Source organism: Ailuropoda melanoleuca, chromosome 14 (assembly GCF_002007445.2).
Source record: "Ailuropoda melanoleuca isolate Jingjing chromosome 14, ASM200744v2, whole genome shotgun sequence".
NCBI lineage: Eukaryota > Metazoa > Chordata > Mammalia > Carnivora > Ursidae > Ailuropoda > Ailuropoda melanoleuca.
In genome coordinates, this window is record NC_048231.1 from 44,116,770 (window position 1) to 44,137,874 (window position 21,105).

Consider the following 21,105-nt stretch of genomic DNA (forward strand, 5'->3'; position numbering starts at 1 on the left):
TTTTACTGCCTCCCATCTGTCATAGCAAAAGATACCCAAACAGCCACTTTAATTCCTTTACACCTTTGATTCCTACAGATGGGACTACTTTCTGCCTAAAGGAGGCTGATGGAAGCAAAAATAATTGTGCCTGGGGATGGTGGGTTGTGAGAGTGGCAACTCCGAACACTTGAACGAGCCTCTGAAACAGATTTGGCAGCCACTGGATGAGAGCACAGTCAGGGGTCCCAGGAGCTCTGTGTCGGTGCCTACTGTGGCAGTGTGTAGTGATGCTTACTAAAGCTGGGTGCATTTCCGAACCTTTGCTTATTACTTGGTTGTTTTTACATTAAGCCTGTAAGTTAAACACTCATGTACTCTTTTGCATTTAATACAGTGTTATGCAAAAGTAGTACATGTTTCTGGTTTACAGTGTAGAAAGGACTAGTACAGAACGAAAACCCCACTGGGAGGCCAGAGTGAAACACGGGGACTAGGGAAACTGAACATCAGAAGTGGGAAACTACCTTGGGATTAGCCAAAGAGGAGGGCCTGAGCTGAGCAGCCAGCCAGCTGGAATAAATGGGGACCAGCACAGCCTGGGAAATAGGATCGAGCTCAGCCGTGCTCCCAGCCAGGGAAGAGGAGCATGTCTACATACATCTGATAAAAGGAGGTGTTTTCCTACCTTCAGCCTTTTTAAGGGCCCTCACAAGCCTGGAGTCTGGCTTTGACTGAATCTGAATATACCTTCTGCTGTCCCTGTTTCATGAAGAGCAGCTACTGGACCACCCAAGAATTCAGGCATTAGAAGCACTGCATCTTGGAGCTGAGAGAAGCACAGCTGTGCACACTGAGAAATGTGAGCACATGAAAAGACAGCCATTTTCTTTCTTTTTTTCTTTTAAAGTAAGCCCTGCGCCCAACATGGGGCCTGAACTCCACGACCCTGAGATCAAGAGTTGCATGCTCTACCAGCTGAGGTAGCCGGGCACCTCAAGACTAGCATTTTCTTAACAATTGCTGAGATCTGCTAGGAAAGCCTAGCTGGGTGTAGCTGGTTCATGAGAAAGGTCTAGTAGGCAGTGCTCCTTCCCTCCGTTCTGTCCAAAATGTGTGGCAGTCGGGGCTCCTGCACCATCCTTAGTAAGCATACTTGTTCAGAAGCTTCTCTGTCAGTTCTGATTGTTTCGTTTTCACCAGCTATGTTTGCTGTAGCGTGTTTTGAGGCTGAGAGAAATACACACTTTAGCCCTTGTGACGCTTTCTCCTGTTCACCTGTGAAGAAACAGCTATATAGGGCAAGTCACTTGTAGTATGGGGAGCTAGCTTGCTTGTTCACTTGCATTTTTTTCTGTTATTTTTATTTTTAATTTTAATTTTTATTTATTTTTGGTTTTGGGGTGTGTTGTTGTTGTTGTTTTATTTTTAAGTAGGCTGCACGCCCAGCCTGTGGCCTGAACTCATGATCCTGAGATCAGGAGTCACATGCTTTACCAGCTGAGGCAGATGGTTGCCCCTCTGTCTTATTTTTACATGTAAGCTGGGTAAGAAGACCACTGGCATTTGTTTTATTATTCATTTTTTGTATGTCTAAAATATTTTAGAATATATAAAAATAAAATGTTAAAATCCATGACTCCCAATGCGATGCTTATCCAAGGCCTCCTTTTGCCAAGAGCACTGGCTCTGGAGTACCTGCTCTGGGATTTGATACATTTTTCAATATATGAGGAAAACTTCAAAACAGACTTTGTAGAAACTGACAAACTGATCCTAAGGAAATTCAAGGGACCCAGAATACTCAAAACAATCTTGGAAAAGAAAACAGTCAGAAGACTCCTACTTGTGAATTTTTAAATGTACTACAAAGCTACAGTGATCAAAACGAGGTCATACTAGCATAAGGATGAACATACTAATCAATGGGATAGAATTGAGAATCTACAAATAAGCCTTTGTGTTTACAGTTAATAGATTTTTTTTGACATGGGTGCTAAAAGATTTCAGTGGGGAGAAATCGTCTTTTCAACAAATGGTGCTGGTACAACTGGATTACCATATATAAAATATTGAGGTTAGATCCCATCTTCACACCATTTACAAAAATTATCAGAATCAAAAAATTAACTCAGGATCAAAGGCCTAAATTTAAGAGCTAAAACTATAAAGCTCTTATAAGAAAATGTAGGCATAAATCTTTGTGACCTTGGATTAGGCAACAGTTTCTGACATGTGACACTAAAAGCACAAACAACAAAAGAAAACCTAGGTTAGTTTGACTCATCAAAATTAAAAACTATTAAAAAGAATTAAAAACTCTTGTGCATCAAAGGACACCATCAAGAGTGAAAAGACAACCCATGGAATGGGAGAAAATATTTGCAGATCATTTATCTAATAAGGGACTGGTATCCAGAGTATATATAAAGAACTTCTCCAACTAAACAATAACAACAAAAAACCTAATTTAAAAAAAAAAAAGGGTAAAGGGCTCTAACAGACATATCTCCAAAGAAGGCGTACAAATGGCCAAGAAGTACATGAAAAGCTTCTCAGCATCACTTGTCATTAGGGAAATGCAAATCAAAATCACAAGGAGACACCACTTCACACTCATGGTGGCTGGAGACCTTGGAACCTCCTACGTTGCTGGAAGGAGTGTAAAATGGTGCGGTCACTGTGGAAAACAGTGTGATGATTCCTCAAAAAATTAAACAGTTACCAAATGTCCATAAAAACTTGTACACAAATATTCATAGCATCATTCATAATTGCCAAAAAGTGGAAATAACTGAAATGTTTATCAGCTGATGAATGGATACACAAAACAAAAGGAGGTATATTCATACAATGGAAATGAAATACTGATACATGCTGTAACACGGATGAATCTCGAAAACACCATGCTAAGTGTAATAAAACAGTCATAATGGTCCATATTATGCAACATGATTGCGTTTGTGTAAAATACCTGGGATAGGCAAATTGATAGGGACAGTGTATTAGTTTCCTATAGCCGCTGAAACTGATTACCAGACTTGTGGGCTCCAATCTCCGGGCTCATGGCTTTGGCCTCTTGGCCTGAAGCTCTGCCCTTGTGATCATCTTTCCTTTTCTTGAAGAGTAGCACATGTTTGCAGCTGAGTCATTTTATCAGCCTGTTTCCTGCCTATAGAATTTTGGGTATCTGTCACCCTTCTTTGATTTCATCCAGTCTCTCTCCTTTTCAGGCCAAACTGTCAGTGTTTCTGCGGTTGTAACACTCACATGCCTTCTTGGGTTTCCCATGTATGTGACAGGATTCACACCATTAGACAAGGGGTTTCTCCACCGATCTTTCCTGTATAATTTCGTCCCTGCCCTTGTCTTCTGTGAGAGGATTCATGATTGAGGGGATCCGTGAATTCTGTGCCCACTCTCTCTGGCACTAGCAAAATTTGTGTTCAGCCACACCCTAGCTTTTTCTGCAGGAGTGCACCTTCGTAACAGTGAACCTCCTCAGTTTAGCTTGATTTTTTTTTTTCTTTCCCCGATTTGGATAGCCTAGGAGTTCCCAAACCCATCAAGTCCAGGTTCCTTTTTGCTTAATAGTTCTTACCTCAGTTTCTCTGTCTCCTCCCGCATTTTACTCTGAGCAGCAAGAAGCCAGGCCAGACCTTCAACATTTTGCTTGGAAGTCTACTCAGCCAAATCTCCAAATTCATTGCTTACAAGTTCAAGTTCTGCCTTTCACACAACTAGGATACAATTCAGCCAAACTTCTGCCACTAAATACCAAGGATTCTCTCTGCATCAGCTTCCAATGACATGTTCCTCATTTTCTCTGAGCCCTCCCCAGAAACACCTGTAACATTCGTCTTTCTACCAGCGTTCTGGCTTTGATGATACACATGTATTCTTTAAGATGATATGGAGCTTTCTCTGCCAGGTTCCTCACTTCCCTGTGAGTCCTAAGTGGCTGAGTCTTTGGCATGTGTGTTTCTACCAACAGTTTCCCCTATTGTCTGACTCCCTCCCTTTTGCCCCTTATTTCTTGTGAACTGAGTGTTAGATGGGAAGAGCTCAGGATTGCAGTGGAGTCATGAGTAAGAATATGTCTGAGGTGGTGCCCTGCATTCGTATTTCCCCACGAGACCACAGTTTGTCCGGAGTTCAGAGAGTGACAGCCTGACTCTTCAAAAAAGTTCCCCATCCACTTGTCATCTGATGGTTCCACCATTTAATGGGATGTCGCAAAATGGTAATTGCCCTTAATTCCGGACACATTTCCTTACACATTTATTAGAAGGAATTTTTCTGCAAAGAAGGGGTTTTTTTTCATCAACCAAGACTTCTTGGTTGCTTGAAACACAGCCTCTTCTGGGTGACCAGGAATGCTTTCCTGTCCGTTGTCCCTTTGTAGCCCAAGGACTTGCTACCCTTGGTTACCCCCAGGGGCGATCAGTAGGGCGTGGGGATAGGAGTGAGGGTGAGTTCTCTTCCTGTGACTATTATGAGCTTGGGGCTCTGCATCTTGTGTGTTTCAGTCCATTGCAGTGGTTCATTTCGATGCTTCCGTGGTCCCTTCCTCATCCAGGGGCAGCCCCCAAGCACCCTTTATCCCTCTTAGGGCCTCTTATCACAACTCCTTTTGTCTTTTGCAGCTTACTGCGTCTTGGTCCTGGAATGGGCCGTTCCTCTATGGAGCCCTGGTTCCTTTTTGAGGGTGAAATGGTATTAAGAGCATGCAGTGTGGGCACTGGTGCTGATGGCTTCTGCACCTTTTTGTGAACAGAGCTAAGAAGTAATACGTTTTGGTGATAACAAGCAACAACCTCAAAACCCCCATAATTTCACACTGATATTTCCCATTCCAGTTTAACCTTACAGGGTTTTACTTTCATTTTAAACTTGTATCTTTTCTCTTAATGTGACTATCTTGGCTTCTAATATCATTAGCATAATTACTTGCTCTACTCTAAAATACTTTTGGGGGGCGCCTGGCTGACTCAGAGGAGCATGAAACTCTTGATCTCGGGGTTGTGAGTTCGGGCCCCACAATGGGTATGGAGATTACTAAAAAAAGTAAACTTAAAAACATAAAACAAAATACTTTAGAAATGAACAGATTAATGTTATCGCTAATATTGGTAACAAATAGTAACAAAATGTGGAATGAAGTGTAAGATGTCTTTGCACCTCTGTTAGTCCTTAAAGTATATCCCTTCCACTAAGGAAATGCAGTTTTTTGTTTTGTTTGCTTTTTTGTTTTTTTAAAATGATCACTCAAAGGGCTGTTTTCCCTCTATGATTCTGATACCAACTGGATAGTGAGCTCATACATTTCAATTTATTTTGAATTTTTAGGAATTGTACTTTTTCTTTTGGTTTAGCTTTATGTTCAATTTGATTAAAAAATGTACATGCTTCCAATGTGAAAATCATATAACAAGGTGTGAAATCTCATTTTCAGCCCAGTCCCTGATAATTCTGGGGGTAACTGTTTATCTCCGATTTTGGTTTATCCTTCCAGCATTTGTTTTTGCAGATACAAGTGCATATATGTATTCAGATTTCCCATGTCTTATACAAAAGGTAGTGTACAGTGTGTAGCGTGTGGTGCCTGGAATTTTATATGGAGCCTGTGTGTTTCCCTGCTCCTGTTGCTCCTTCCACATCCATGTGCATCCTTCACCCTTGTCATTGGGCCTTCATGCTAGTCTTGCACAGGTCAAGCAAGGGTTTAAACTATAAAGCTTTTCCCCACACGTTCCTGTCTTCTCATTTGCAAACCAGGCACCACGCACCTGCTTCAGTAGGTGGTTGGAAGAATTAAATGCATTGATAAATGTGAAGGTTTAGAGCTGTGCCTGACACCACGTTAAGTGCCAGAGTGTTAGCTGGTATTACCTTGGTCTGGTAGCACCCAGCCTCATGTTGTAGCTGTGACACTTAGATTTTTGATGTTGAGTGGGGGAGATGGTCAAGACTGAGTGAAGGTAAGGGATGTCACATGGTCTTCAGCCCTTTGTCTGGGGCAGTCCCAGAGAGGTGGGGTGCCTTGGAGCAGAAGAGGGTGGCAGAGCCTGAGAATTCTCACACGGGGGTAGGTCAGTCAGGACTTCGGAGTTAGGAGCCAGGGGAGTGAAGCAGCCCGCCCTGGGGGACACGAGAGGTGCAGTCTCGGACCCCGGGGCCTTCTGAGGGAGAAACACTGGCAGCGGATACGCAGCCCTCAGCTCCCACTGGTTCCTGGGGGGCCTAGCCTTTGCAGGAATCTTGGAGATGTATTTAACCTGCAAGAAAACCTCTTGGTGGCTGTAGGACTAACTGCTTCCTCTGTCCATGTCTCCTGTCAGGTGGCCACATTCCTCCCCCCCTCCCTCCCCTGTCCCCAGGCCTATCATGCTGGTCTGGTCTGGTTCCCAGAGCCTCCGCTCTACCCACCAGGCAGTGGGTGACCCCAGCTGAGAGCAGATCACGTTGGCCATCCATGTGTGGGCACAGGACTGCAGCAGGGCTCTGAGCACCTCATCCTGGTTCTATATTAAAGGCTTTGGGGACATGCTCCTGAGCTCCATTTTTACTGTATGTTGTGTCTGAATAAAAGTAACTGGTTGCTTTTCAACCTATTTCCTCATTTTATCTTTTTTGGAAGTGGAGAAAACTCTACAAATTCTTTTAAGGTATCCCCAATTTAACAGATGGCCCATGGCCTTAACAAGACGTCAGAAATTGACCTGGAAAGCTCCCAGTCCTTGTTCCCTTGTACTTAGCCACCTCATTTCCTGAACTTCCTTCAGGCTCCCCACCTTCCTTGCTCCCTGCTCACCACACCACTATCCTTGAAGGACCAGCCTCAGCAGGTGATCCACAGGCAGGAGCCCCAACCGCAGGGGGCTTCCTTTACCCCTAGCACATAGTCTTTCCCATCAGAAATTGGTGGGGGCAGTTGGCAATGGGGAGTGTTGACAATACCTGCTATTCGTCCCTTTGCTCCAGCAGAGGCTCACTGTCCCTCTTCCTGTATGTACCCCGTTTGCATGTGCTCACCATCCGGCTTTGCCTTTCCCCTGGGCCTTTTCCCCTCATGTTTGCCTCTGCGGATTCCCCTGGCCAAAAGAGAGTGGTGGGGTGAAGTTTGGAGGTAGTTGAAGAGCAATGAAGATTTACAGTGTGCTTGTATTTTTGTATTCGCCTGAGACCACTTTTCGCTGAAGGTGTCTCTTATGACAGTAGGTTTACTGTTTGTGCTTTGGCTCACTGGCCTTTGTCCCCAGGGTAGTAGCACCGCAGGTGGCGTGGCTGGGGCCTGGGTTGTGTGGGTGTCATTCCATCAGTCTGCTGTCAAGTGGACTCTCAGTGTTGCAATGACTTAGGAAGGAGGGTTGTGTGAACAGGGCGGAGAGCAAAGACTTTTCCCATGCAGGGATGCCTTGCCGGAAGGATGGGTACTTAGGGGGGCGGGGGGGGGGGAAGGATGGTACAGCTTCTCTGAAATAAGATTTTAACTCAGACATGCCTTCGTTGACCGCAGGACAAACTCACAGTGGTGATTTCCCCAAAACCCTAAGGAGCGAGCGTTCTTGGTTGCAAAGAGGACAATCGGTAGAAGGCAGGTCCTGCTGTGCAGTTCCAGAAACCCGGCAGCTGGGAAGAAGAGGGCCCTCAGCAGCAGCCGCCACCTGCCACCCTTGAGTGGCCTTGTGCCCTCACCCTTGCCTGTGCAGTAAATTCAGATTCGCGCAGATCTCTGAAAAGCACAGCCAGGGGCACACATCCAGATTTGCAAGCAAGCACGTCAGCAGTGAAAGAGCAACAGGCTGGGTATTAAAAGCGAAAGTACTTGGATACAAATAGTGCAAAGACAAAAGCGGCCTGCCCATATCTACTGCTGATGTGCCTTGTGACCTCAGGCCGGCCCCTCGTCCCCTCTGTGAAAGGAGGGGCGGCTGAGCTGGCTGGCGGCCCTCTTGGTGGAACATTTACCCCAGAGTGGAAGGAGCAGCAGTTTGACGCCTCTCCGTATCCCTTTTGGCTTTTTGTTTCTTTGTGCTTTTTGTTGGCCTGCTGTAGCTGAGCACTGACAGCTCTTCTCTGAGAGATGGATTCCAGAGGCTGAGCCAGGCAGGCCAGCAACCTTTCAGGAAGAACCCTGTGCTTGGTGACACGGCAGTGCAGGGGGGGCGGGAAGGGGCGTTACACGGCTTCACTTCTTCATCTGGGATTAAACTGCTTCCTGTTTTTACTTTTAGGACGAGTACCTTTCTCTCGTGGCCAGGCTCATTATCCATTTTCGAGACATTCGTAAGTAAAAATTTACATTTCTGGGTGGTTTTGATGGCCAGGAGGGGCTGGCCCTTTCTTGGGACTGGGGGGGCTTTCTTGGCCACAGTGCCTACGGCAGAATGTCTGTATTAAAAAGCTCCTACTTCCTGGGAAGTTCTACATTGCTTTGCATTTTATTCCGTTTCCCATCTCCTCAGAGCCTCAACCTCAAAAATGCTGATTTTGGCATAATGGAAATGTTAGCCTCCAAGTGGTCTGGCCTGCTATTTTTGCTTGTCCATGGACGTCTCCTTTTTCAAAAGACTGTTGCCTTTGTCTCTAGGCAGTTCTTAAATAAGCCAGGTTTACCCTGGAAAAGAAACTTCCTTCCTTAGGAGTCGGTTTCATTGACCCATGGGGGTCTGACCTAAATGCATGTTCCTGTCAGGCTGGAACTTCATGAGTCTTGCCTCTGGCTCCCTGTCCTGCTGAGGGTCGCCTGGCGCCTGCTGCATTCCACCCCCTCTGATTCACAAGGTCTTGCTGGGGTAGCTGGGATCCTGTCAGCCCAGCCTGGCAGCAGCAGTGGCTCTTTAGAAGTGTGTCCTTGCAGACTGGGCTCAGGGATCTTGGTGGTCTTCTGTGTGTTATACATAAGCATGGAGGACACTGAGTATTCCTGGATGGTCGGTCACAGTCTCTAAAGGAAACCAGGTCAGCGGGGCCCTCTGCGGTTTCAGCCAACAGTGCCTCCTGCCTGCCTGTCTGCAGTTGTGTGACCAGGAGATGGGCTCCTCTTGACACAGCCTGTCTGTGGAGTGCACACTTGGCACGTCCGGTGGTTTCTACCCGTGCTTGTAGAGGTGGCAACAGCTTTAGTCAGTAATCTCAGACAAAAGGAGATGTTGCAAACCCCAGAGTCCCTGTGTGGCCCGTAGTTTTTGCTTCTTTCCATACTAACTTTCTACGAGAATGGCCAGCCAGATGAACTTCACTTGATTCTACTTTCTTTGGCATGTTTGGGAAGGTCCTATGGTGTTTAGAACAAATTGTTGAAACTAGGAGCCTGGGGAATGAGCCGCCTGGATGAGATGCCTTGGTTTGTCCTGGCAAGTGGCTCTGCTTATTGGGGCTGGGTTGTCCTGGCCTGTTTGGGAGGCGGCCCTGGCAGAGGAGCACACAGCCCTGGGGGCCAGGCGTGTGCCCCACCTGCTCACCGCTCATCACTCACCAGGGGAGGGAGGCCCTGTTGCAGCGCTTGTCTCCTGGTGCTAGGGGCAGCTATAGATCCGGCTTCTAGCCAGCCTTGGACAGACTCACTTTCCTCATGGAGAAAGTAGGGATGCTGCCTCATCAGAGTGGGCTGAAAAAGGAGGTGTCTTGGAAGTCTCAGCACCACTCTGGACCATCGTGGATCCCTGCGGCTCTCGTGTTTGTTACTTGGGGCCCCACTGAGGCCCTGCACCTGGGAAGGAGGGAGAGCCAGAGTAGGCCCACAGCGGGCTTCTGCCTGGGGGCAGTTCTCGGAGGCCCTGGGTTGACCTTGGGTGGTTCTGTACCCTCTTCCCTCAGACCCCCTTGAGTGTCAGCTCTGCCAGGAGTGGACACACATGCGTGCACACATGCATGCATGCACACTTGAGAGATCTTCTATCTTGTGTTTAGTTTCTGCAAATGACCTCTAGGCAAATGCCTACAAAGCTGACTTACCATGGAAATATGTGGTTATATAAAACCTTGTTTACTCTGTTTTTTGTTTTTGTTTTCTTAAATACAGATAACAAAAAATCTCAAGCTTCCGTCAGTGGTAAGAGTTTTTCCTGTTTGAATTAAAGTTTTATCCCAGCCTTGGGTTGGGGGCGGCAAGAATGCGATTGTGGATGCTGCATGTGCCTGGGTTAAGCTGTTATTAGAGGAGAAAGTTCACAGAAAGAAGAACTCTGGGTGGCGGTGAGAACTGCGAGCCACGCCCGACCCTCCTCCGAGCTTCCTCTTCCTGGGTGGCTGCAGTCAGACCTCCCCATCCCATGTCACTCAAATACTGTTTTCGTCCAGCAAAAAGCTGATTAAAAACTCCCACACTTATGGAGACATCATCTAAATTTTTGAGCTCTCTGGAAGAAAATTACCATGATCTATTTACTATAATAATCTGTAGTAGTGTTTTTTTAGAGAGTAGCTGTGAATTCACTTCCTCAAGTTACAAAGTTTCTTTGTAAGTTAAGAATTACTTTTTTTTTTTTTTTTTTTATTTAATTTTAAGACTTTTATCACATGGGAACTCTGTTGATTCGGCCCTGGTCTTGCTGACTGAGCTGCCAGTGAAGGGGTTTAGCGAATCCATGACAGCCAGCTGAGCTCTGATCTGTCTGGAAGGGAGCCAGCCCGGCATGCTGTTTGTCTTACCACAGGCAGCAGAGCTGTAAATGCTGGGTGCCCAGGCTTGCCTCGGCCGAGCTGGCTGCCCCTGTCTGTGTGGGCCCCGTCTCCCTGCTGGGTTCTCTTGGCACGGGCAGGGATGATCTGCCAGCCAGGGCTGGGTGGGATAAAGAACATGTGGCCAGGAAAATGTCTGGGTTCTTGGCCTTGGAGTGTAGGTTCCTTTGGCACCCAGTTGTGTGCAGGGTACCCTGGTTGGGCCATACCTTATTTGCCGTGAGTTTACACTGTTCTGACGAGAGTCTTGGGCTCCTTGTTCCAGGTCATGGCATTGCTCACTGTGAGCAGAGTCCACTGCCTCCTGGCAAGCGTCACTGTGCCTCGTGGCAGGCACTCTGTGGACCTTTTCCCCAGCCCTCCTACACACCTTAGCTTGTTTCGGTGTGGTGTCCTGAGAACTCCTTAGCGGGGGTCCACACAGACTTAGCAGAGGTGGGCTTCTGGTGTACAGGGAGACTTCTAACTTCCCCGAGAGAACATCTGTCTGTGCCCCCTCAGTTCTCTGGCCCACAGGGTCTTTCTTACCATGAAGAAGGACCTGCTGTCCTTTCTTGTCTTTGGGGTTCCCATCTGTATCTCACCCAGCAGGAGGGGTATACAGCCAGGAGGGGTGTACAGCCAGGAGGGGTGGGGGCTGCCCCATGCCTTCAAGGGCTTGTTTGTCCCTCAGCATTAGGACCCTGGCACACACCAGCCTAGGGTTTGAGATGTGTTCCCTGCCTGCGAGGGTTCACAATCCAGGAGCAAAGACATACACACTGGCATTTGGGCTCCTGGGGTGTGATGGGCAATTGTGGGCCCAGAGGCTCCCGGGATTCCGGCCTTTCACCGCTTGGGGCTTTGAGGGAGTCGTGCCTGTAGGTGGAAGGAAGTGTGTGCTCTCTGAGGCCTCCTAGCCTTCGGCGGAGCCTTGCGGTTCAGCCAGCATTCGGCTGAGACTCTGTGCCCTTGTGTTCCCACAGACCCTATGAATGCGCTACAGAGCCTGACTGGTGGGCCCACTGCGGGAGCAGCTGGAATCGGCATGCCTTCTCGGGGCCCAGGACAGTCTCTGGGCGGGATGGGTGGCCTTGGCACCATGGGGCAGCCAATGCCCCTCTCAGGGCAGCCACCCCCTGGCACCTCGGGGATGGCCCCCCACGGCATGGCTGTTGTGTCTGCAGCAGCGCCACAGAGTGAGTACCGGGCCACTTCCTTTGCAGGTGATGTGCATTTTATTCCTTTGCTTAGGATGGTATTGAGAAAAGCTTGGAGAAATTGCAGGTAGCTCTGTCTTTTCATCTTTATTGTGTATGGAGAGAAAAAGTTCCAGATCTCCTTCGGGCTATCAGAAGGGTTAAGTGACACCGAGGCCCTCCTCCTGCCCCTGAGTAGGAGTGGAGGACTCACAGGAGGTTGGAGTAGTCTGGGACTCCATCCAAGGGGTTGTGTTTTGTAGCTGAAATAGACACAGTCATGTCTCAGGCTGTTGTCACCCACAAAGCAGTGCTGTCAGCACCCCGCAATGCCCAGAAGGCCCTCATCTCAGGAGCCATTTCTTCCAGTGCTGCCCTTGCCTGTTGGCCAGGCTTCCCTTCCCCGATAGGAGTTGCCTCTCCCTCTTTGTGCTTCCCTGCAGGACCCAGCCCCTTGTCTCCTCTGTGCAGCTACTCCAGCTGGGAGTGAGTGTGTGGCTCCGGTCTCCCTCTTCTTTCCAGGGCCTGTCTTATTGGCCCTTTGATTTTCATAAACGGTGATTCAGCACTCGGAGTGTACTTCAGTACTGCAGAGTGTTTCGGTACTTTTTCCCCCTTTGTATTTATTTTTTTGTATGTATTTTTCAAAATTGTTTAAGAGTCACAGGAAGTTGCAGAGTGGCATAGAGAGTACCCATGTGCCCTTCACCCAGCTTCCCCGATGCTAGCCTCTTACTACATTGTCAAAACCGAGAAATGAACGTTGGGATGATGCTGCCAACTCAGGTGGCCTTTTTTCCGACATCACCAGTTTTTACATGCATTGTTGCGCACGAGCTAACGTGCGTGTAGTTCCATGAGATTTTATCACGTGTGGTATCACCACCACCGTCAGCATGCAGGACTGTTCCATCACCAGTAGCAAGCTGTTGTGTTATTTCTTAATAATCCCACCCGCCCTCCAACTTCAAGCCCTGACAACCGTGGAACTATTCCCCGTTGCTACAGTTATGTCACTTTGCAAATGTTACAGCAGTGGAATCGCACAATGTTTGACATTTGAGACTGGTCTTTTTTCACTCAGTGTAATGCCTTTGAGATGCTCCAAGTTTCAGCAGTAAATCGTTCCTGTTCATTGCTGAATTGTATTCCATGGACGGGGGTGTACCACGGTTTACTTATCCACTCACCCGTGAAGGACGTTGGGTTGTTTCCAGGTTTGGGCTGTAACAAATAAAGCTGCTGTGTCCATGATTCATGTACAGGTTGTGATGTTTTGATGTATTTTTCTCACGCATCTCTCATAATAACCCTCCGAAGCGGGCAGTGTCCTTGCGTCTGTTTTGCCTGCTCCAGCTAGGGTTGAGCCCACGCTGCCTGACCCAAGCACCCCCGTTCTTTGAGTTTCCTGTGGGAGCGTCACTTTGCTCTTCACAGAGGTCATGTGCAACCTCATTCCCACCCACTCCTGCACCGGAGCCCTCTTCCCCAGGCATCCCCTTTTCCTCACTGATGTCTTGCCATCTGACACTCATCTCTTTGCTTTATTGTTCATCTCCAGCTCTTGTGTCCCCTCCTTTCTAGTAGCATACCCGACACACATGCGGGGTGGCTTGTGGAAGGCTGCCCAGGAGAAGTACCGCTTCTGGCTCTTTATGTTATGCTCTGGTTGAACTGTTTTTTTTAATCACAGACTTATATTTTATAATAAAAAACAGTTTAAAAGTGTATGAGTTTAGAATGCTACAATTATTTGCCTTGTAGTCTCACTTCTGAGACTTCGTCAGTTCAGTGGCAAAGCTTGGGCATTCTGCCCACACCCTCCCCAATCTGACCTTGGCCCACATCCTGTTTTCAGCTTCGGAGGGACCTGGTCTTCTGTGTAGGTGGATCTGGGTTCTCTACTTTCGTGTCCTACTGCTGCCTTTCAGAGTCCCCCCCGGTCTGCCTTGGACCTGTTGCCTGCCTGGTGTACCTGAAAAAGGTGTCATGGCCTTATGGGCCTTTGTTACTTCCTTCTGACATTTTCTCCAAATGCCACTGTGTGATTAAGGCAGCTTCAGGGCAGGGCCTGGGTCAGAGGTTTTGCATAGGTTCTTAAAGGATAGTCCGGGGTACACTGTGATACTTGCCAGGTGACCTAGATCAGTCCTGGAAACAAATCACTAACTGTAGGTGAGGCTGGGGGCTTGAATACAGCATTAGAAGGGAGATGTACTTTTCACTCTACATTTCTGTTCCTCAGTGACTTTTATATCATGTGCCTTTAAAACCAACTTTGAAAATAAGTCCTGTTTCTGGCTGTTGGACAGACTAAATATTGAGGAACCATCCTCCTTCTAGACAACTAGATCCTAGCTGCATTTTGGATTGTTGGGCCAGCAGAAGGTAGCGGGGTTTGCCTGCTGTGCCTTGGCCCACTGCAAGATTGGGGAAAGTAAGTCTGGCATCCCTCTATGTAGCGGGATTTGTGCTAGGGCTTTTGGCATCCCTAGCTCCCTGGAAGCAAGGGCAGATCGGAGGACAGTGCCCCTAGTTTAGGCCAGTGGGAATTGCATAGGAAGGTCAAGCAGTGAGCACACAATCAAAGACCAGCAGGCCTGAAAGAAAGCAGAGACACCATGAGGAGGAATAGAAACGATAAACAGATGTGGAGATGCCCAGGGACCACGCACATAACCATTGTTAGCTGTGGACTTGGCCTGATTAAAGAAATAAAGAATGAAATTCCAAATGAGCAGACAGTGTGATGCCTTGTGGACTGACCAGGCGGCTTTGAGAAGGAACCAAGTAGAACTTGTAGAAATGAGAAATAAAATTATTGAAACTAGGAAGTGGAGATGAATGAACAAGGGATTAGATAACAACTGAAGAAAGAATTTGTGAACTGGAGACAGCATTGGAAGAAATTATCTAGAATGGAGCCCAGAGAAGGGGACAAGGAAAATAGGAGGGTAAGAAATGCAGTGGACAAGGGGCAGCTGGCTGGCTCAGGTCATGATCTCAGGGTCGTGAGATGAAGCCCCATGTCGGGCTTCACGCTGGGCATGGAGCCTGCCTTAGATTCTCTGCCCTCCGCCCCAAAGAAATGCAGAAGATAAAATCAGAGTCTGACAACTAATAAAAGGACCAAGTGAAGAGAACAGAAGCACACCAGTATGTGTAGATGGTGGCTGGAAAAGCCCCGAGGTCCCGTCCAGGATAAATAAGGCATCCATGCCTTAATCTATTTTGGGGAAATCACAGAACACTAAAGGCCAGAGGAATATCTTAGAAATAGCCAGTTTCTAGAAAGGAGCAAGAAGTAGACTCAGTGGACTTGGTGATGGTGTCAAGAAAAGAGTAGGAGGTTGTTAGAGCCTTGGGGATAGAGCTGCCGACCACAGTTGTATGCCAGCAAAACTCCCAAGGACTAGGGTGAAGGAGACATTTTAGATAAACAAAGCCCAGGAGACCTGCACTAAAAGGTGTTTTATTTGCTCACCATTTCCTCTTACCTCTCAGACTGTCCTTCCTGTGATGCCAGATGTAAAATGGGAGAAGAAATGTTTTTATGTAAGGTAGCAAGCGTGTGTAAATCTAACCCAGTGATTCTCATCTATTTTGTACCGTGGGGGATATTTGGCAATGTTTGGAGCCATTTTGGATGTCACAACTGTGGGGGTGCTACTGGTGTCTAGCTAGAGGCCACAGATGCTGCTAAACCCCTTAAGTGCACAGGACAGCCCCCCACAGCATGGAATTGTCTTTCCCAAAATGTTGGTCAGGACAAGGTTGAGAATCCTTGGTGGTTTATAAACAAGAATCACCTCTGTAAATAACAATGCTCCCAGTTAACTATACAGACATGCTACATTCCAAGCACTATTTGGAGCGCTTTATCTGTAACAGATTTTTAATTCTTAGTGCGTGTAGGTACTATTATTGTCTCTCTTCCACAGCTGAGGAGACTGAGGCACAGAGCAGTGACAGAGTTGGGATTTAAGTGCAGGCAGTCTGGATCAGAGTCTGTATCCCAACCATTATTTTGTCTGCCTCTTTTTTTTTTTAATTAATTTATTTTTAAGAAGATTTTATTTATTTGAGGGGGGCAGATCTTGAGGTGGGGGGCAGAGGAAGAAGGTGAAGCAGGCTCCCTGATGAGCAGGGAACCTGATGCAGGGCTCGATCCCAGGACCCCAAGATCATGACCTGAGCCGAAGGCAGACACCACCAGCTGAGCCACCCAGGCGCCCCACTCTCCTGCCTCTTAATGCAAGTGTGCTGTGTGGGTGTAAGAAGGTAAACAGGGACCAAACTAAATGGAAGTCGGGAAGTGTATCCAAGGATAAATACCAGGTCTAAAAAACTGAGTGTTCTGAGGTTCTTATGTGTGGGGAAGAGGTTAAAACATGGGTATATTTTATACTTTGGTAAGTTAAATATACATGATGAAATTGAAAAAATAATTAAATTTTCCATTAAAAAAGGAAAAAGTAATTGCCAGAACAATAGAAATATTCCCAATTTCCAATAGGAAAAAGTGGAATAAGAAAAAACCAAAAATCCAAACGACATGCAAAATTTAGCTCAACCACCCAACAAAAATATAATCCAGAGGGTGCCTGGCTGGTTGTCGGTGGAGAGTGTGTAACTCTTAAGGTTGTGTTCGAGCTCTGTTTTGGCTGTAGAGATTACTTAAAAATAAAATCTCTAAAATATAAAATTCAGAAAAGGAGGAAAAAATTTGTCAGTTATACCTCAATAAAGCTGGAAAACAAAAAAATGGAGGGAAAGAAGCTTAGAAAAGGGAAGACATAAAAACAAGTTGGAAAATATGAGCAATTGCAATATACGTGAGTGGACAAAACTTTCCTGCTAAAAGATGGGAAATGTGAGATTGAGTGTAAATGAAAAGCAACAGTACAGCTGTATTATCTTTACAAGAAACCCACCTAGAATATAAGATACAAAAAGAATTTAAAATGGAAGGTGTATTGATGTAACTCTCAGTTATTGATAGTTAAGCAGACAACGGGGTGCATTTAGCGAAGATTTGAACAGTCATCATCTAGGCATGTGGAGGGAGCAAATACACACAAGAGTAAACCATAAAGCAAGCCTCAACACGCTGAGTAGTGCCGCCATACACACAGTATCTTCTCTCAAACAGAAGTCTGTAACGAAAAGATAAATTTAAAAATTCAAACACCAGCAGAATGGCTAAAATAACACTCCCAAATGCTGGCAAGGATGAGAAGAAACTGGACCGCTCACACACTGCTGGTGGAAATGTAAAATGGTTCAGTGCCTTTAAAAATTCAACATACAACTCTGCAGTCGTGCTCTTGGGCATCTGTCCAGACCCATGAAAACTTATATTCCCACAAAAACCTGTACACGAATGTTCATGGCAGCATTACGATAGCCCAGATCTGTGATCATCTCCAAATGTCCTCTATGGTGTGAATGGTTGAACAGAGATACCCATAGCATGGGATACAACTCGGCAGTGAAAAGGAAAGAGCTACTGATACTCATTACATCCTGGATGATCTTAGGGAATCGTGCTAAATGAAAAAGCTGGTCATCTTATAGAGCCCCCACTTCCATAACATTTTTGAAGTGACAATATGTTAGAAACAGAGGACCCCTCAGCGGTTGCCTGGGGTGCCAAAGGGGGTGACACCAGGTGGCACTGGGGTATCCCTGGGGTGTTGGAACTGTTCAGTATCTTGATTCCGATAGTGGCTGAATCTAGCCAGGTGAGGAAATTGTGTAGAGCTTTATATACACACCCACACAAATGAGCACACATTCTGATTGTGTTATGATGTTACAATTTTACGAAATGGTACCCTCAGGGAAACTGGGCAAAGTGTACAAAGGATCACTCTGGATTATTTCTTTTTTTTAATAACAAGTTTATGGAAATATTCATATTCTTGTGGTTCACCCATTTAAAGTGCAACGTTCAGTGATTTTAAGATTTTGAGAGAAAGCGCGTGCACGCATGCACGAGCTCACAAGCTGGGGGAGTGGCAGGCAGAGGGAGAGGGGAAGCAGACTCCCCGCTGAGCAGGGAGCCCCACACAGGGCTCGATCCCAGCACCCTGGGATCATGACCTGAGCCGAAGGCAGAGGCTTAACTGACTGAGCCACCCAGGTGCCCCATGTTAAGTGATTTTTAAGCATATTCACAGAGTTGTGCAAGATTTGAACACCACAGTCAATTTTAGAACATTTTCATCACCCCAAAAGAAACTGCATCGCAGAAAATCTTATAAATGTTTGTTCGTATCAGTATGATTCATAACCACCAAAAGGTGGATCCAGTCCAGATGTCCATCCGCTGATGGGTGCATAAACAAAATGTATCCGTATTGTGGAATACTGTTAGGCAATAAAGAGAAATGAAAGGCAGGTGCACCCTTGTAAATATTACTCTCAACAAAAGAAGCCAGTGACAAAGACCACATACTGTGAGATTCCGTTGATAAGAACTGTCCAGAATCAGCAACTCCATAGAGACCGAAAGTAGCTCAGTGGTTGCCAGAGGCTGGGCCTCTTGGCCATTTGAGAGACTTGGCCCTTTTCTCTCCTCTCTATTGTCAGAGGGAAATTCAGAATAATGAGTTCCGTAATCAACACGAACGCTGCCCCCGTGGGTCTCTCCTAAATGAAGTGTCGGGCTCCAGCGCCTGGGGGGGCCTCCAGCGCCTGGGGGGGCCTCGGGCCCCGGGCCCGCCCTCCCGGTGCGCCGCGCCCTCCTGACTCGCCGCTCTGCCTCCAGCCCAGCTGCAGCTCCAGCAGGTGGCGCTGCAGCAGCAGCAGCAGCAGTTCCAGCAGCAGCAGGTGGCGCTGCAGCAGCAGCAGCAACAGCAGCAGCAGCAGCAGCAGCAGTTCCAGGCCCAGCAGAATGCCATGCAGCAGCAGTTCCAGGCGGTGGTGCAGCAGCAGCAGCAGCAGCTCCAGCAGCAGCAGCAGCAGCAACACCTGATTAAATTGCATCATCAAAACCAGCAGCAGGTACTAGGTGCCCCGGCTGCCCTGCTCAGCCTCTGCCCACCCCACCCTCCCACCCCCGCCCAGCCCTGGGGTCCTGGAGTCCTGGACACGCACCAGCCAGAGTGCTGGGTGCAGGGACCCAGAGGCGGCCACAGCTCCTCCTGATGCCCAGTGCCCGGGCTTCCTCTGCTGGGAGCTTCCCGCAGAGCCTGGGGTAAGGAGGAGAGAGAGGCCCCAACTTGTCAAGAGGGCACTGGGATGGCACGAGGAAGGCCTCTCTGTCAGGCTTGGTGTCTGGCTGTGGGCCTACTGTGTGCCGGGGGTGGGGGGGTCCCTGGATCCATGGAGGCTTCTGGGTGCAAGCAATTTGTGTAGGAGTTAACCGAAGCAAGAAGTGAGAAGAGCACTCCAAGGTGCAGGAATGCCTGAGCCGTCCTGTGAGCGTGTTTCTATTGAGTACTTGCATGCCTCCTGTTTTGTTTCTGAGCGTTTTGGTGTCTGGACACAGCTCTAACCGGACCTCATCTCTCCCGTGGGGGGGATGGCAGTGTCACAGTAGAAGCCCTGCTTAGAAGAAACTGTTTTCTTCCTCCTGTGGTTGGCAGGCACCATCTAGACATATTAAGCATCCGTCGTCAGGTCTGCTCTTGGATGAGGGAGGGAAGACCTAAGGGGACCTCTCCACTTGCCCACCCTCCCCAGGCCTTGGCTGGCTGCCTCCATTTCCCAGAGGCCACCCTCCTGGGTCTTGGGAGCCCCCTCCCTCAGAGCTGACTGTGGTCCTCAGTCTCACTTTCCCTCCTCATCCTGGAAAGCGAACGTTGGCTGTCTTCCCAAGGCTCGTACTGTTGCCCACTCTGGTGACCAGACAAGCATCCTGGGGGAGGCCTCAAAGGTCTGCAGCCACGCCAGCTTCTGTGGGGCTGCACCTCTGTGTAACCCTTCCTGAAACCCTCTGGATCCTTCCCTCACACCCCCATTCTCTCAGACTCCGGCGCGGCCAGTGTCCGGTGGCGAGAGCACGGGCACACACTCGGCATGTCCTTGGTGTCCTGCGAGGGCAGTCCAGACCGGCTCCCCGGGCCGAGGCTGACACAGGGCCCGGAGGCGGGTGGGGTGACCGAGTCCGGCTCCTTCTGCCCGTAGATACAGCAGCAGCAGCAGCTACAGCGGATGGCACAGCTGCAGCTGCAGCAGCAACAGCAGCAGCAGCAGCAACAGCAGGCTTTGCAGGCCCAGCCGCCGCTCCAGCAGCCACCCATGCAGCAGCCCCAGCCTCCCCCCTCCCAGGCCCTGCCCCAGCAGCTGCAGCCCATGCACCACCCGCAGCACCACCAGCCGCCACCGCAGCCCCAGCAGCCACCAGTCGCTCCGAACCAGCCATCGCAGCTCCCGCCGCAGTCACAGACCCAGCCTCTGGTATCCCAGGCTCCGGCCCTCCCTGGACAGATGCTGTATGCCCAGCCGCAGCTGAAACTCGTGAGTACCGGTGGCTTGTGGGCGGAGGCCCTTCTCCTGGCGCGGCAGGTGGCCGGCAGCTGTTTCCGGGCCTCCGTGGCTAGAGCCAGCATGTCCTCTCAAGCACTGGGGTGTAGGTGGCTCTTCCCCACGCCGGCCTCTGCATCCAGCTCTGCAAGGGAGAGTGCGTTCCAAGAGCTGCTATACCCTGCATGGAGGTGCCCCTGCTGCTGGGCGACGGTGTTCTTCCAAGCAGCCTGCCTGATTTCGGCAGCGGCCGTGGCGTTTTAAGGCTTTGTGATCAGGAGGACAGCGGCACACGTGTTCTCATTGTGAGGGAGGGTGTGCGGCTGCCAAGTGCTCAGAATTACGTTCTGAGCAAAGACCCCTGTTGTTACCGTATTTTTGAGGAAGGGTGTTAATAGAAAATAGTGTTATTGTCAGTCTTATTATGCATCTCTGTACAAAGCAAATCCAGTCAGTGACATTTATACGGAGGACACAGTATTGGCGTTAAGTCGGGGAGCTGTGTCAAGGGGCCGTTTTAATAGTTTTTTCGGCTCGTTTCCTTGGTTTTCATGGACTTTGCTGTTTTTGATTCATTGAGTGGAGTAGGGATGGGCCATGCTTAAACTGAGTGGTGGGCAAATGGGAGGCCCACAGGACCAGGCTGGAAGGCTGGGGAGGGTCGTGAGGAGAAAGGTATGGTCACACCTGTCACCTGGGGACCAGCCCTAGTTTCATTTGAGGAGTAGGTGCCTTAAGTGGGGCTCTCGCAGACCATCATCATGCTTGGCCCAGAAGTCGAGCAGGCTGG

At 48.5% G+C, this 21,105-nt stretch overlaps 1 protein-coding gene across 4 annotated transcripts in view; it reads left to right on the forward strand.

Annotated features, from left to right (window-relative positions):
• Positions 1–21,105, forward strand: part of MED15 (mediator complex subunit 15) — a 65,250-nt gene that overhangs the window by 28,012 nt on the left and 16,133 nt on the right. For all 4 annotated transcript variants that reach the window (XM_034642827.1, XM_034642825.1, XM_034642826.1 and 1 more), the window contains exons 3-7: positions 8,217–8,268; positions 10,007–10,036; positions 11,631–11,843; positions 18,616–18,851; positions 19,977–20,309. In XM_034642827.1, coding sequence (XP_034498718.1) covers positions 8,217–8,268; positions 10,007–10,036; positions 11,631–11,843; positions 18,616–18,851; positions 19,977–20,309 — 864 coding nt within the window. The remainder of the gene's footprint in view (positions 1–8,216; positions 8,269–10,006; positions 10,037–11,630; positions 11,844–18,615; positions 18,852–19,976; positions 20,310–21,105) is intronic.